The following is an 18,161-nucleotide window of genomic DNA, read 5'->3' as shown; positions in this document are numbered from 1 at the left end:
TTGTGGTGGTAGTAGTAGTTGTGGCTGTTGTGGTGGTAGTAGTAGTTGTGGCTGTTGTGGTCGCCTCAGCGGCAATGGCGGTGATGATGACGGTAGTGATGATGACGATGGTTGCGACGATGATGATGATGATCCTAGGGATGATGATGATGATGATGATTTCGGTGGTGACGACAACGATGACGTCATAGGAAATTGTTTCAACACTGCCACGCCAGGTAAGGCTGAGTTCTGTCATTTTGGAAGTAAGAAACAGAAAAGATTGTTAACATTAGTAGCAGTAGTAATAGTAGTAGTAGTAGAAGTAGCAGTAGTAGTAGTAGTAGTAGTAGTAGTAGTAGTAGAAGTAGCAGTAGTAGTAGTAGTAGTAGTAGTAGTAGTAGTAGTAGTAGTAGCAGCAGTAGTAGTAGTAGTAGTAGCAGTAGTAGCAATGATAATAATAATAATAACAATAACAATAATAATATTGTTATAAATTTTACTATGCAGATATGGCAAAACAGCTGCCTAAAATATTGACGATGAATGTTTGTTTAACGATTTGCTGAACAAGTAGAGAACATATGTTAGTGAGTTACTTATGGCGGTGATGAATGTGATATATTTTATGATGACGATGATGATGACGATGATGATGACGATGATGATGACGATGATGATAACAATGACGGTTGTGTTGATAATGATGGTTATAATGAAGATAGCAGCAATGTATCAATATATTCCACATGTATTGCAGCGCGTTTATGATTATAGCAATGATTAAAAATGGTGATCTTGAAAGGTTTCGACAATGATAAGATATCATGCTATAAGTTGCTTACAGTGATATGATACCATTTATATATAAGTTATTAACTAGGGGGGGATATAATGTATTATAAGTTGTATAGGATGATACAAAAACATTTAAAAGTTGCTAAAGATGATACTGTATCATGTTATAAAAGGTTGTTAACGACGGTATCATGTTATAAAAGGTAGCTAACGATGATACGATATCATTTATTACAAGTTGTTTACATATCATTATTCCTACGTCACATGGTTTGGCTTTCACGTCATAAGTTAGTCATTCTTTTTTTGTCTGTTTGTTTGTCGATCCATCTATCCCTCAATTAATCATTTAATCAGTCACTCAGTTGTGTTGAGAGAGAAAGAGAGAGAGAGAGAGAGAAAGAGATAAAAAAAGACAAGAGAGTGAAAGAAAGAGGAAGAGAGTAAGAGAGTAAGAAGAGAGCAAGAGTTAAGTGAGGCAAGTGTAAATAAAATGTCTTAATTGCGCTTTGCATCTGATGGTATAATATAACAGAGAAAAAAGAGAAAGAGAGAGAGAGCGAGAGAGAGAGGAGGAAGAGAGAATACCTAAACGTCATGTTAAAATTTGATCTAGATTCAAATATAGATATTGAGATAAAATTCAGAGAGAGAAAGAGAGAGAGAGAGAGAAAGAAAGAGAGTGTGTGTGTGTGCGTTACGTAATCAGTCAACAGGAAATTTTATCGAATCGTGCAAATATGTAAGTATGTACACACCACACACACACACACACACACATACACGCAAAAATTCATAAATACAAGCAATAATAATAATAATAATATTATTATTATTTAATAATTATAGTAATTAATAATATTAATAATAACGTTATTATTATTGAAAGACGAACCTCTGATCTTAGGAAACCGAATTGTTTGCACGCAGAATGTTGCCAAATAGTTTGTTGCTGCTGTTGTTGCTGTTGTTGTTGTTGATGATGATGTTGATGTTGGTGATGATGATGATGTTGAAGATGACTTGGGTCATGATACTGATAGCTGTCGTCAACATCGTCATGGTCGTCAAAATTTAATTTGTTTCTAATGTGAACACCGCGACTGTGGCTGCTATCATAGCCACTCCCATTGGGAGAGAGTTTCAGACGATGGTGATGATTTTGTCGTTGCTGTCGCTGCTGCTGCTGATTATTATTATTAAATTGGTCATGATATCGATTATGATGAGTCTGCCGTTGTTGTTGTTGTTGATGACGTTGTTGGTCGTCGTAGTAGTAGTATTCATCGTAATAATGATGGTGATGATTGTTAAGAAGATGATGACGATGGCGAAAAAGAAGATGATGATGATGATTGTTAAGAAGATGATGACGATGGCGAAGAGGGAGATGGTGGTGATGGTGACCATTAACTCGAGTGAGTTGTTGAGATATTTCGGAATTCGTAACTAAATCAGTCACGCTCGGACGAGCACCGCGATCATCATCATCACCCTCATCTCGATAATCATCATCATTGTCATCGTCAGCAACATCAAAGTTTTCTCCTCCTCCTCCTACTTTTCTTTCGTTCCGAATCACCATTGGTAACATTTCTAATCTATCTGGTTGCTAAGAATGACGATGATGATGATGACAGTGATGACGATGATGATGAATGATGACGATGATGATGCTGACGATGACGATAATTGAATTGACGATAATGATGATTATAACAACAATATCTATTATTAGTAATAATTGTGATAAAATTAACCCAATTAAATTATAAAATTTAACTCCAGTTTCACTGAACAATTTAAATAACTATAATATCAAAATAAAATTTTATCAAAAATTGTGCAAAAAATTTTGGCTAAAAACAAAACGGACAGAAACCACACACACACACACACACACACACACACACACACACACACACACACACACACACACACACACACACACACACACAACACACACCAAACCGCACAGCATGTTCAAGTCACGGGAGCAAGATTCCACCGCGTGAGGCACTATGAACGCCTTGCAAGCCATCATTTGGCCAGTAAGCTACCGAGCTACAAACACACACACACACACACACACAAACAAGCACACACACACACATACAGCAAGTCATCGAGGCGAAAAATCGTTCTTTATAATAATTACGGTGCCCACATCAAAGATGCAAGATGTTGTTATGTGGTGAATTTATTCAGAAGTAAAGTGTGTGTGTATGTGTGTGTGTGTGTGTGTGTGTGTGCGCGTGTGTTGCTGTGGTGTAATTGTCCTCTTAATGTTTTTGTTCGTTCGTTCATTGGTGTATCAACTACTTGTTAACGTTCAATTTCGAGTAACATGGATAAAGTCACAACCTATAAATTGAAAATAAGAAACATCACACGCACACACACACAAACACACACACAAACTCACACACACATACACACAAACTCACACACACATACACTTTTTATATGCTATAAGTGGATCTTCATCACATTAGGCTGTGCTATATTGTGCAGCGCTGCGTTAAGCAGGCATTACACACAAACACATATACATACACACATACATACATACATAAATCCATACGAACACACATCCATACATACACACATCCATACATACATACATACACACATACACATACACACACACGTACATACACACATACAAACTGCCTAACTAACTTAATTCCTTTTGATGTTATATCTCGTTTCGCATTACCGGCTAACTATACTTTTGTTATATCGAAAATATGTATGTATGTATCTTTGTATGTACGTATGTATGTATGTATGTATCTTTGTTTGTTAAAACCAAAACATGATGAGTGACACTGAACCGTCAAACGTCTTTGTATGTATGTATGTTTGTATGTATGTATGTATCGACTGTCGGTAAATGCCTGGTTTAGTTTTAATTAGATGTATTAAAATACAGTGGTCCGCACAAGTGTAACTATCGCTAAGTACACGTGCACCGAACGTCCGGGTAATTGTTATAATCTGATCATAAGATGAGGGGTTGTGATGGCTGATGCGTTTTTTGTGCTTGCTCGTGTGCGTGTGTACGTGTGTGTGTAAATGCGTTTTGATGCCTGCTTGTGTAGGTGTGTGAATGTTTGTATGCTTGTGACTTCTTGTGAGTGTGAATGTGTGTGTGTGTGTCTGTGTGTGTAGGTTTGTGTGTAACTAGGTTAATAAAATCTGAAAGGAATAGAAACGAAAATTAATAAGCCAAAAATCGCATACGTGTAATCAATTCATTCATCTCTGTCCATCCAATAAACAAAACGTACAAAACTTACACTCGTACATACAAACATGCACAAATATGAACATACATACATACAAACATGCACACATATGTAGATACCTACAAACATACACACATACAAACGTACGTGACGAATTTTACTCACAAACAAATATAAACACCGATATGAGTACATCAAAAAATAGACGAACATCTTGTTAAAATATACAAAACACATCCATATAAACAAAAAACATTAAAGAATGCACACGTACGTAAACAAACAAACACAGACACACACATGCACACGTACACACACACACAAATGCGTAGGTGATAAATTGTGATTCGTTTGAACTAGGTGAACTTATCGTGACCTACCTTTCATATTGGCCACCATTAAATGAACCTCAAATAAGCATTTTATTGGCATTTAATAACGCGTTATGTCTTACTATGTTTGTTTTATTTCGTCTGATTTATACGTTCGTATGTTTTGTATGTTTGTGTGTGTGTGTGTTTATGTATGAACGTGTTTGTGGTCCTTTGTGTGTGTGTTTGCTTGCACGTGTGTGTGCGCATGTATGCCTGTATGAATCAAATTAAAACACTGAATGGATTTCTATTCAGATATGTGAATAAAATGGATTAAAATAATATATGTATACTTGAAATTAAATGATCTTTTATTCAACAACAATTCCAGATAAATTGAAAAAATTATTTGGATGATTGAGATGAGGTGCAAAGTTTTTCGAGCCCGACCAGCTAATATTTGTTAAGAATATTTTAATCGTCCGTATCTGAGGCATTAACTGTCAAACATGCGTTTCTAACCTGACTTTTGTTATATCTCTTAGTCAACTCAATTAAAATTTCAATGTTTCTTGGCTGTTAATCATGCTTTAATATGCTTTTTTAAAAGTTAGTTCTAATTTGTTGGATGAATTTCTATACAATATTGAAAGCTTCAAGCTTTGCAGATATTTTACATACAAGCGTTTCTTGGCTTTCGAAGAAGTCTTAAGGGCTGAGGTTTGTTCATAGATATTTTTCATAGACTTCTGATATTTGTTAAAAAATATGTGATATGCATATATGTATTTTTATAATATATATATATATATATATGTATGTGTGTGTGTGTATGTGTGTGTGTTTGGGTGTGTGTGTTTTTGCATCTATGAAATTTCAAAAATTATTCAGACCATAAACAAAAGTGTGGCGTCGGTGAACGTAAGTAACCAGAGAAGGTAGGTTTACTTTATTTCATTTTTAAAAAAAAATGATGGAGCTAGGGTCATCAGGAGGTCAATATGCCCTCAGGGTTCATAGGCACGTTTGACTGCATGTGTACATTACGTATGTGAGCATGCATGTGTGCGTGTGTATGTATGTACGTGTGTATGTGTGCGTGTGTATGTATCTGGAAGTGTTTATGTATGTACGTGCGTGAACATCAACGAAAACATCAATATAATCTGACCCAAATAAAACGGGGTCACGCTAAGAACAAACGCCAGACAAGTGAGTTTGACGTTTAAAAGTTCACAGAAATTAACACTCCGTAGTTCAGAGGAATGAATGGCTGTAAAATTTAATGATGAATGGATGAGCGAATGGATGAATGGATGGGTGAATGAATGAACGAATAAATAAATGAATTAATGAATGAACAAATAAATAAATGAATGAATAAATGAATGAATAAATGAATGAATAAGGGAATAAGGGAATAAGTGAATGAATGAAAAAATGAATGAATGAATGAATGAATGAATGAATGAATGAATGAATGAACAAATGAATGAGCGTGCGTTGAATTACGTTAGAAACTTCATAGAAATTAACACCTCAGACCTCTGAGTGAGTGATATTACGTTATCGGTACCTTATCGTAACGTTGTTGTCACTATCACTTGCCACTGTTTGTTGTTAGAGTTGTTGTTTCTGTTGTTGTTTATGGGGGTATGGATAACGCTACGATGATGACGATGGTGATGATGATGACGACGACGATGATGATGATGAAGATGGTGATGATGACGACGACGACGATGATGAAAAGATGGAAGATAAGAAGGAAGAAAGGAATACTTGTGATGGCGAAGAAGATAAACAAACGATAGATAACAAGCCGACAAAGGCGCACAGCACGATCAGCAGAAGGTAAATTTTAGGATTTCAGGAAGTAATCATACGCACGCACGCACACACGCGCACACGAGCGCACACACATACTCACGCACGCAACACAACATATCCAAACACTATAATACACGTGTGCGCATATATATATATTTATATATATATATATATATATATGTGTGTGTGTGTGTGTGTGTGTGTATCACAGGTTTTGAATTTTCTGGTTCTGCCTTCATCAACATGACAACAGATGGTTAAACACGATCTTTGGTTCTCAAAACGGAAGTCGCGCATGTCACGTGATGTCGTTTGTTTATATTTATGTTTATATGGTTGGATTCAGATGTGTTGTGTTTGCGTGTGCGTGTGTGTGTGTGTGTGTGTGTGTGTGTGTGTGTGTGTGTGTGTGTGAGAGGAGTTTGTAGGTTATCTTTATTGAAACATCTAAGACCTTCTTTATCAATATTTTCTACAATTGATTGATTTGTTTGTTATTTCTACTTTATTCATTCCTTTGTTTATCAAAATTTATTATTTTTCCATCTATCCATCTACCATGTCATTCATTTTTCTATCCATCTATCATTCCATCCATCCGGTTATTTATCCATCTTTCCATCTTTGCATTCATCTAAAGCACATCGCATATTACGTGGTAAGAGATATACTAATTAATTACTGATCAGTGAATGAATGAATTAATGAATGAATTAATGAATGAATGAATGAACGAATGAATGAATGAATGAACGAAACGAAAAAATAAATGAATGACAGATGTTAAATCCGATTATATCGTATTAGGTGTGACGTTTTTTTGACGTCATCTTGATGTCAAAAAATAATAATAACAAAAAATAAAACAATAACAATTATATTTTTGTTAAATAATATATATATATATATATATATATATATATATTTATTTATTTATTTTAAATAATTTATTCAGCCAAACTTCTATACTATTTTTTACCACAGTTTGTGATTATAAAGATGATGATAGTGCTGATAATTATGACGACAATGATGACGATGATAATGATGATTAAGATGATGATGATGATAGTGATGATTAAGATGATGATGATTAAGATGATGATGATGATAATGATGATTAAGATGATGATGATGATAGCGATAAGATAAGAACCCAGATTACGAATGATTTGTGTGGATTTTCTGACAAATTATATGCAAGATCACATGAATGCTTGAGTGCTTCTGAAAATGGTGGTGGTGATGATGATGATGATGATGATGATGATGATGATGATGACGACGATGATGATGGCAGCCACAAATACAATATGAATGAACTTTTTATAAGGAAATCGTTCTGAGGAAAAAAATGTTAGAAAAACTACACACACATACATTGATATTTATACAAATACCACATACAGACATTTTTATACAAACACACACATACAAAAACAAAAATACATAGACATTTGTATCTATAACAGGCACACACACACACACATTTTTATACAAACACACACATACAAAACAAATATACATAGATATTTGTATCTATAACAGACACGCACGCACACTCACATACATACACACAGACAACCATGCCTTGATATATAAACAACTACAGCTACTACTACTACACACACACACACACACACAGAGAGAGACACACACATACATACATAGATACGTACACGCCCACACACATGCACTCACACTCGGTGATTAACATTTTTCAAATCGTTCTAAACTCCGTTTCATTCCTTCAATTGAAATGAATTTTCCAACAAAGCAGTCAAAAATCTGCTCAGTCATGCAAAAAATTTTACTACATCGACACGAATTATTACCCGCAGTATTGGATTTGCTACAATTACTACAACATCAACAACAACAACTACTACTACAACTACTACTAATACTATTACTACTACTGCTACTACTACAACAACTACTACTACTATTACTACAACTACAACTACTACTACAACAATAACTACTACTACAACTACTATTATTAATACTACTACTACTGTAACTACAACAACAACAACTACTACTACTACTATTATTTATACTATTACTACTACAACTACTACCACAACTACTGCTACTTTACTATTAATACGTTTACATTCAGAATAATAATAATAAAAACAATATTATGATATTAATAATAATAATAATAATATGTTATTATAATTAGTATTATTATTACTATAATTACTACAGCGACGGTACGAACGGGCGATGGTAATGAGCATAATATGGCATTCTCACGATACCAACGACAAATCACTAGATGTCTGTCACTCCGACTTCTCGACTTGACGACACCTATTAACTCTCTCTTTTTCTCTCTTTCTCTCTCTCTCTCTCTCTCTTTCTATCTCCCTTTCTCTCTCTTCTCAACTTGACGACACTTTTTAACTCTCTCTCTTTTTTTCTCTCTCTCCCTCTCTCTCTTTTATTATTTCCTTCCTTTTTTCTTTCTATCTCTCTTCTCTTTTTCTCATTCTAAGTATGATCTGCCTGCCACACATAATAATAATTAAGGAGGGATTAAAATTATGACGATCAGAACGATTTGACTCCTATGAATTCACACACGCACGCACACACACGCAGATTAACACACACACACACACGTACACACACACACACACATACAGACCGACACACACACGCACACATACACACACTCATTCATCCACGAACGAAAGAACGAACAAGTAAAAAGCGTGTGCATTCAGCCAGTGCCAAACACGTATTGTAACAACTAGCAAGAGATATCAATCTTAATCTTCCAACACACGCTGTGTACGTACATTAGAAATCATTTGGCAGGTACCAAAATTCGGGTTATTTCAATGTGTACATCTCTTGGTATTTGTATTTGTGTAAGTGTTTTTTTCATAGTGACTGCGAATTTTTTGTATTTGTACGTATGTGAGTGTGTTTGTGTATGTGTTTGTGTTTGTTTGTGTGTGTGTGTATTCGTAAAGGTGTTGCTGTCAATGAAGTTATTTAATTGTTGCGCGATTTTACGTAACCTATCACTCACTCTCTCCTTCCCTCTCTCTTTCTCTCTCTCTCTCTCTTTCTCTCTCTCACTCTCTTCCTTCACACATACACACAACACAAACAAAAAAAAGTTATTAAATAAATAAATTAACAAATGTATATTAGTTTAAAAATATTAACTTATAAATAAATACTACAACAATTAATAAATTATACAAAACGAAATGAAACAGAACATACAAACATCAAACATGCAAAACGAAACGAACATACAAACATACCTTCAAATCTCGCTACTTAAATTCTTCTACTTCATATTCATCAGATTTCGAATTGATTTTTAAATTAAATCCTTTGCAGGTGAGGTCGAGAAGATAGATGTTTTTTGACAAAAATTTGATATTTTCAGAGATTATCTCTTTCTCTCTCTCTCTCTTTCTCTATATTTAGATATAAATTTTAATGGTTAATTATCGTAAAACAGTTGATCAACCAACCAATCAAAACGCTCAATCAAATCGAAGTCTTCCCTCCCAATTCAACCATATAACTGTTATTCACACACACAAATTAAGTAAATTTAATTCATTCAACAGTTATACTTGCTCACTCAACTTATATAGCGCTCACTTATTAATCTAGCAGACAGTTCAAACAAACACTGTAACAGCAGTGATAAACATCTCAGTTATATAAATGATAATAATAACAACAACAACAACAATAATATTAATAATAATAACTTCATTTATTCGTTTTGTTCAACCAAAATTGGCAAACATCTGCCTTATATAGGAAACCTTCTTTATTGGCCACGCCTACCACTATAATATATATATATATATATATATATATATATATATATACATACATACATAATTACATACATGCATGCATACATACATACATACATACATGCATACATGCATACATACATACATACATACATGCATACATATATTCATTTATACAATTATAATTAATAATATTGATTGATATCATGAACAAAGTCGCATTGATTTTGTAACATGTTGAGATGTATAAATTCAAGTGCATTTCTGATTTCTGTATGTCTGTCTGTTTGTTTATCTGCTTTTTGTCTGTTTGTTTGTTTGTTTGTTTGTTTGTCTGTCTGTCTGTTTGTATGTTTGACATGATAAATGAATAATAGTAATAATAATAATAATAACGATGATGATTATGATGATGATAATGCAGCAGAACCGGCAGACTAACAATTGACGCCTCTAAGAATCTCTAGCTAATGTCAGTTCAAATTATCAATTTTAAAAGTCAAATGATAGTTATGATGATGATGAAGATGACGACGACGATGATGATGATGCTATTTTTGTTTTTGATAATGATAATGATATCGTTATTGTTGTTGATGATGATTACGATGTTGTTGTCGTTATTAGTGATGATGATGATAATGATGATGATGATGATGATGATGATGGTGGTGGTGGTATTGATTCTGCTTTCATCATGTCTTCGTCGTCACAGACTTATATTATACTTCTACATAATTATCCTCATAATTTACGTCATCATCATCATAATCAACACCATCATCAACATCATCATCTTCACCATCATCACCACCATCATCATCATCACCATCTTTTCTACATCATCATCGTCATCACTAATGTTGGATAGAATTAAACAATTAAATCTTAGCCAAGTTTATCCAATCTAAAAAATTTATTGAAAATCAATAGAAAGGTTCTTAGGAGAGCGACGAACAGGCAAACATGTGTGTGTGTGTGTGTGTGTTGTGTATGTATGTGCGCGCGTTTGTGTTATTAACGTTCCGTTGTGTATATTTACTTCGTGACACATGTGTTTACTTTAAAATGAAGTTTTTTGTGTGTTGTGTTTGTTCAATTAATGTGCTGGTTCGTCATGTTTTTGTTTGCTAACATGGATGTATGTATGTATGCGTGTGTGTATATGTGTTTGTATGTGTTTGTGTGTATGTGTGTGTGTATGTGTGTGTCTAGATGCATGTTTATCTGTCTTTTTCAAACATCTGCATCAGTAGGGTAACAGATGTCTGGGATTGCTGTGAGAAAATATGTCGCATTTGTATGTTTGTTTGTATGTTTGTTTGTTTGTTTGTATGTTTGTTTGTATGTATGTCCGTTTGATTGTGGGTATGTGTGTGCATGTTTGTATGCAGATGAAACAACGCTTAAGGATTGCCAAACAATGGCGTTAGGTAATGTAATTACAAGTCATTAGATTAGTATTGTATTTTATTATTAATATTAGTAATTATCATTATTGTTATTATTCTTTTATTATTAATGCAATTAAATCATACTATAACTATTGCTTTTTATCTAATCTCTATCTTTGATCGTTGGTTTCTGTAGTAATAGTAGAGTTAGTAGCAGTAGCAGCAGTAGCAGTAGTAGCAGCAGTAGCAGTAGTAGCAGCAGTAGCAGTAGTAGCAGCAATAGCAGCAGTAGCAGCAGTAGCAGCAGTAGCAGCAGTAGCAGCAGAAAAAGAAGTAATAAGTATTAAACATGTGGTAATGTAGTACTAAATGAGTTTTAATCACTCTCACAGACGTATTTATTTTGTTGTGATATGATAAGACAGTGATGATGGTTTTCATTGATGTTGTTGCTGTTTTTTGTTGCTGTAAGTAGTAGTAGCAGTAGTGGTAGTAGTAGTAGTAGTAGTAGTAGTAGTGGTGGTAGTAGCAGTAATAATAGTAATAGTAGTAGTGGTGGTAGTAGCAGTAATAGTAGTAGTAGTAGTAGTAGTGGTAGTAGTAGTAGTAACAGTAATAGTCATAGTAGTAGTAGTAGTAGTAGTAGTAGTAGTAGTAGTAGTAGTAGTAGTAGTGATGGTGGTGGTGGTGGTGGTGGTGGTAGCAGTTGCAGTACTTGTTCTTTAATGTGGTATAGATGACTTTGCCGTAGAAGTCAGTTGATGTTGTTGTCATCGCTGTTGTTGGTCTTTTGGTAGTTAATGTTATTGTTGTAGTTGTTGCCGAGGTTGATGTTATTAATGTCATTGTTGTTGTTGTTGTTGTTTCAATCGCCTTCTTGTTATTGCAATTGATAACACGATTCTTTCATCTTTGATCAGCTGGGCGTTGAAAACTAATTCATCTGTTGTTGCATCAGAGAGACAGAGAGAGAGAGAGAGAGAGAGAGAGAGAGAGAGAGAGACAGAGAGAGACAGAGAGAGACAGAGAGAGAGAGAGACATAAAATAAAGTGAGAGAGAGAAAGAGATATAAAAAGAAACAAAAATAGAGATGAGGAGAAAGAAACAAAGAAAAAAAATAGAAATGGATAAAGAAATAGGCTGAAAAAGATTTAAATACATACACACATACAAACACACAAACATACATACATACAAACAAACAAACATATATATATACATACATACATACATACATACATACATACATACATACATACATACATACATACATACATACATACATACATACATACATACATACATACATACAAATATACAAATATACATACATACATACATACTTACAAACATACATACATACATACATACGTACATACAAACATGCATACATACATGCAAACTATTTCAAATGTTTGAAACGACTGGGTGATCAAGGATATTATTAGCTGATAATGTTAAACATTGGTCATGCTAGGCTAAATTGCCAAAAATTCATTGATTATAGTATAAATATTTATATGCTCCGTACATATATTTGTTTATTCATTTGTTCGTTCGTTCGTTCATTTATTTGTTTGTTCAATGGTTCGTTCGTTCGTTCGTTTGTTCATTGCTTTTGATCGTTTGAATTGCTAAATAAATGGAAATATTTTTTTCATCAATAAAATTTTTTCAATCATTTTCAATAATAAAAATTAAACAAACTGTAGACTTTTTTAAAAATTGAATATCAGAATAATCACCAACATCCTCACAACGTACATCTTCACCATCACAAACATCACCATCATCACAAACATCACCACCACCGTCTTCATCACCCATGTGCAACAAACCGCTGTAGTAACGCATCATTTGATTCTCTTAATACGCTGCTAGCATCTCCATCTTATCTCGACTTATCTTACCAATGTGTAAACAAGTACACGCGCAATCATACACAAGTGCATGAATAAGTACATTTTTATCACTAATACAAACACAAATGAATGTATATCTTCAATATCCACAATTTATTTAGATATGTATGTGCATGAACATACCTGCATGCATGCATATACTTGAACATACATGCACATCACACTACACACACACACACGCACACGCACACACACACACACACGTACATATTTTCACATACAAATAATTGTTTAATTATAAATATTGTGTATTATGAACGAACGAATGAATGAATTAATGCATTAATGAACGAATGAATGATTGAATGAATGGACGAACGAATAAACATACCGTTTTCGGTTTTTAAATGAAGTGTATTTTATAACATGAAAAATCTCATGTTCTTTGCTCTATCATGCTTTAATATCTATAAAATTTGTTTTCCCTCTCTCTCCATCCCTCTATTTTTTCTCCCTCTCTCTCACTCTACCTTTCTCTGTTTTTCTCTCTTTATATAAATGTGTAATCAATTGTTGGTATGTTTGTTCGTTCATTAGTTTATTTGCTAGTTTTTTCATTATTTTCATCAACATTCATTCGTTTGTTCATTCGTTCGTTCGTTTGTTCATTTTCTATCTTTATCTCATTCCAAAAATTTAATTGAATAATTAATTTTAATTGAACTGATTGAAAACTAGTTAAAATTGGTCAAATCGATTGCTTTGATTCACGTAATTAAAAGTCGCAGTTCTAATTGCCATGTAATTAACTATATGAAATTTCACGTGTGTATGTGTGTGTATGTTTGTCTGTGTGTGTGTGTATGTGCGTGTGTGCATGTATGTGTGTGTATGTATAATTAAAAATTGGTTTATTGTTTTTAACAAGGATGTATGTGTGTGTATGTCTCTCTCTCTCTCTCTCTCTCTCTCTCTCTCTCTCTCTCTCTCTCTCTCTCTCTCTCTGTATGTGTATGTCTCTCTCTCTCTCTCTCTCTCTTTCTGTGTGTGTGTGTGCGCGCGCACGTGGGTTTCTTGATCAAGCACAACTAATTCGAACTAAAGAAAAAGAAGAAAACAACTTGACGGCCAGTACAAAAATCCTGCCAAATTCCCGTGTGACTGAACACACAATAAGTTCGGTAAAAAATTTTCAATTTAATTTAAACTTGAATGAAATTAATAACTACTATTATTAATATATCATATTACAATTAAACATATAGATGTGTGTGTGTGAGTGTGTGTGCGTCTGCGTGTGTGTTCATACAGCAGCAATAAAAGAGATCATTCATCAATACATCACATCGTAAGTGTAAAAACGTGTCCATACGAAAACCCTCTTTATAAACATCACGTGACAATCACGCACGCCCAATTACACACGCACACAAAAAGAAACTCGTACATACACACACACAAACGTATAAGCACACACACACAAACGCAAATACACACACATACACACAAATAAACAACCATACGCAAATACACACACATACACGCAAATAAACACACATACACGCAAATACATACACAGACACATATACACGCACAAACAAATACACGCACATACACGTATAAAAAAACACAAGCACACACACGTACATACACACACGTACATACACACTTTTATTGATACTACTACCTCTGTTAGTACTACTAAATGAAACAGAACAGATGTTGTTTTATATTTTAAATAGCCAGGCATAGCTGAGTTTAAATGTTGAAAATAATATGAACAACGTAGATTATTGTTATTGTTCATTCCTTCATCCATTCATTCACTCGATCAATAATCCCATTATCCATCTGTCCATATATTCATTATTGGCTTGGCAGATTAACCTGGATAAATGAACGAATCAAAAACCGCGTTCCAACACACGCACACACACGCGCACGCAAGCACACACATTTATTATTATTATCACCATCATCATCACCACCACCATCAATATGGGGTCGAGGCATAGGAAACACACGTGCCGGGAAACATCCTATATTTATAATAACAGATTGCAGGCTGTGTATGTGCGTGTGTGTGTATGTGTGTGCGTGTGTGTGTACATGTGTCTGTATGTGTCTTAACGTGTGTATATGTACGCATGTATGAATGTATGAATAAAACATACATAGGAACACATACTTATATATGAACAGCCACATATACGTACAAATATGCAACATATACACAAACAAACACACACACATACAGGCAAACAAACACATACATACATACAAACACTATTTTAACTTAGCTACAATACAAACACATACACACAAGAAACACAGCTAAAAATTGTGGATCTTGGACTTGCTCAGATAAGTTTTTTAAATGCAAAAAAACTACAATAACAACATAATAATAATAACAAAAATAAAGGAATAATAAAAGAATAACATTCACACATGGTGCTAACAAGAACCCCATTTAACCTTTAAAATGCTTTTAAAAGAGTTCTTTACATGCTTTCTCACGTTACACATTATTGCGTGTGTGTGTGTATGCGTGTGTGTATGAATGTGTGTGTATGTATGTGTGTGAGTGTGTGTATTTATGTGTATGGATGTGCTTATGTATATGTGCGTGTTATTATAGCGAATTTACATTTGGCCACTTATTTAGCATTTGATTACTATACCATATACCAACGCCTCATTCTAAAAACCATAAAAGCTCGTCCTGTAAAACTTAATGATGACCATTCGCTCGACCCAAGTTGCCATACACGACTTGTGAAGCCTGTGGCTACCACAGAAAACTTATCTTCTAACATTTTTTATTGCCCTTTTTTGTTTTTGTTTTTTAAATTCGTTATTATTGTTCGCAATGCGGTGAAAAAATTAGCAAATATTAAAAACGATTAAATTTATATTTGATAAATATATAATTCTCCCCCTCCTCACTCACTCCATCCCTTATCAACCCTACATTATAACTTCTTAAAACCCACCCAGCAAAACTCCAAACATACCCAAAAATAAAGAATAAAATGCGATTTACCACGTCGTCTTTCTGATGGTTGCCAGACACCTCGCCAGCAATATGACCTATCTGTATTCTCTCAGAGTCGGCAAATCAAACAGGTTATTCCACATTCCACACTAAGTAAACAGGCTAAACTAAGAAAGAGTGTGATAAAATGACAATTATTATTAATAACAATCCCTTAACTCTATTTTTGGGTGTATCATTTTAATTTTTCCCTATTCAGAAGCGCAGTCTACAATATCTTAAATTAACCTACACAATAAAATAAATCTAAATTCCATCTAATCAATCTTCAGTCTAAATCAATCTAAACATGCTCAAATTAGAGATTTCTTGGAGTAGACACTTTGAAACTGTTCATGTTTGACGATCAAATACGAGCTTTTAAGTAAGTTAATAAACGATAGCTGCTTCGACCGGCTACTGTTCAAGCAAGAATCACCATTCCGTGAGAAACAAAGCACTATGGCTATAGAACGCCAGCCTAAAAAACAACCAACTTCAAATCTATCGGCGTTTTTTAAGATCGTCTTGCCGCCCTCCAAGACAACACACACGCAGGCATTTACATTCATAATGCTTGAGAAATTTTTTTTTTTTTTGCTATGACATTGACTCAGTTACATTTCAATTAAGGTGGTCTGCACAAGTTATTTTTCTTTTAGATCTGGTGATTTTCTTTTTTACCAAATAAATGATTGAAAAAAAAGAATTATGTCAAAAACACCAAATTTAAATGATATCACGACTATGTAAACAAAACATGGGTGCATTTTTATACATTTGTTTGAACGATGAATTGAAAAAAAAATGTTCTATCGATCTGTCTTACCAAGTCTTTGTAATTAATTAATTGATTGACTAATTTATTAATTAATATAAATTGTTTAATTGGTTTCCTAACCCCACGATGCAAACAGCGAATATTTTATTATATACCTTCACCGTCTCGTTCGTCAGTTTTGTTCAATTTCCGAAAATTCTCCGAGTTTCTCAATCACCTACCCAGTTATCTTGTTAGGATATTTGATGAGTTCTTTCACAAAATTTACTTTTAAATAAAATATGAACTTACATGGCTCTTTGTAGGTGATAAAAATGCTAAAACTTTTTATCAAAAGCTCTTTAAGGGGTAAATATGAAAGCCAAATAAAAAATTTTTTGTTATAATCTCAGTGTAAAATTAAGAAGCACATACAATAAGCACACGACGCGCAAACAAACAAACAAATATACAAACAAACAATCATACAAACAAACACAAATATACATTTTACTTTTAATTTTAAAAAAAGGGCAAAATCACTCTTGTGACAGAGATATAAAGCAAACGAATTATTACCGAAATTGAAAGTTTCTATTTATAAAGCACACAATACAATTTATAAAACATACACACACACACACACACACACACACACATATATATATATATATATGCGTGTCTGTCTGTGTGAATGTTTATTTTTGTGTGTGTATGTGTGTGTTGAAAATAATGTTTGCTTACATTCCAACAAAATGTGATAGAGGGAAAAACAATAAAGAGAAAGACCCAAAAAAATAATAAACAAATAACAAAAATAATGAAAAAGAAGAATCATAATAATAAAAACAAGAATGATAATACAAACAAAATTAATAATAGTAATAACAAAAAAAAATTGATGCCTGACTCTATTTAGGAATCATTTGAATTCAATTAAATTGAACTAAGTCTAGTGAACAATTCACAAACAATATATATATATTTAAATTAATTTATTTAATTAATTTAAACAATGACAATAAATAAAAATTAAATAAATGATATAATTAAAATATTATTAAATGTATCTATTAATCTAGGTCCAATTGACGCGTCTGTAGCATTTAAAAAAATAAATGTATATATATAT

The 18,161-nt window shown here is 33.4% G+C and overlaps 1 protein-coding gene across 1 annotated transcript in view; it reads right to left on the bottom strand.

Annotated features, from left to right (window-relative positions):
• HELRODRAFT_159998 (hypothetical protein) overlaps positions 1-2,818 on the bottom strand; it is a gene marked incomplete at both ends in the record, with an annotated part of 11,462 nt that extends 8,644 nt beyond the window's left edge. Inside the window, 3 exons of the mRNA XM_009017026.1 lie at positions 1,673-1,741; positions 1,801-1,963; positions 2,744-2,818. Coding sequence (XP_009015274.1) covers positions 1,673-1,741; positions 1,801-1,963; positions 2,744-2,818 — 307 coding nt within the window. The remainder of the gene's footprint in view (positions 1-1,672; positions 1,742-1,800; positions 1,964-2,743) is intronic.
• Between the last annotated feature and the right edge of the window lie 15,343 nt (positions 2,819-18,161).

Source organism: Helobdella robusta (genome assembly GCF_000326865.2).
Source record: "Helobdella robusta unplaced genomic scaffold HELROscaffold_2, whole genome shotgun sequence".
Lineage (NCBI taxonomy): Eukaryota > Metazoa > Annelida > Clitellata > Rhynchobdellida > Glossiphoniidae > Helobdella > Helobdella robusta.
This window is presented reverse-complemented; position numbering and strand designations above follow the sequence as displayed.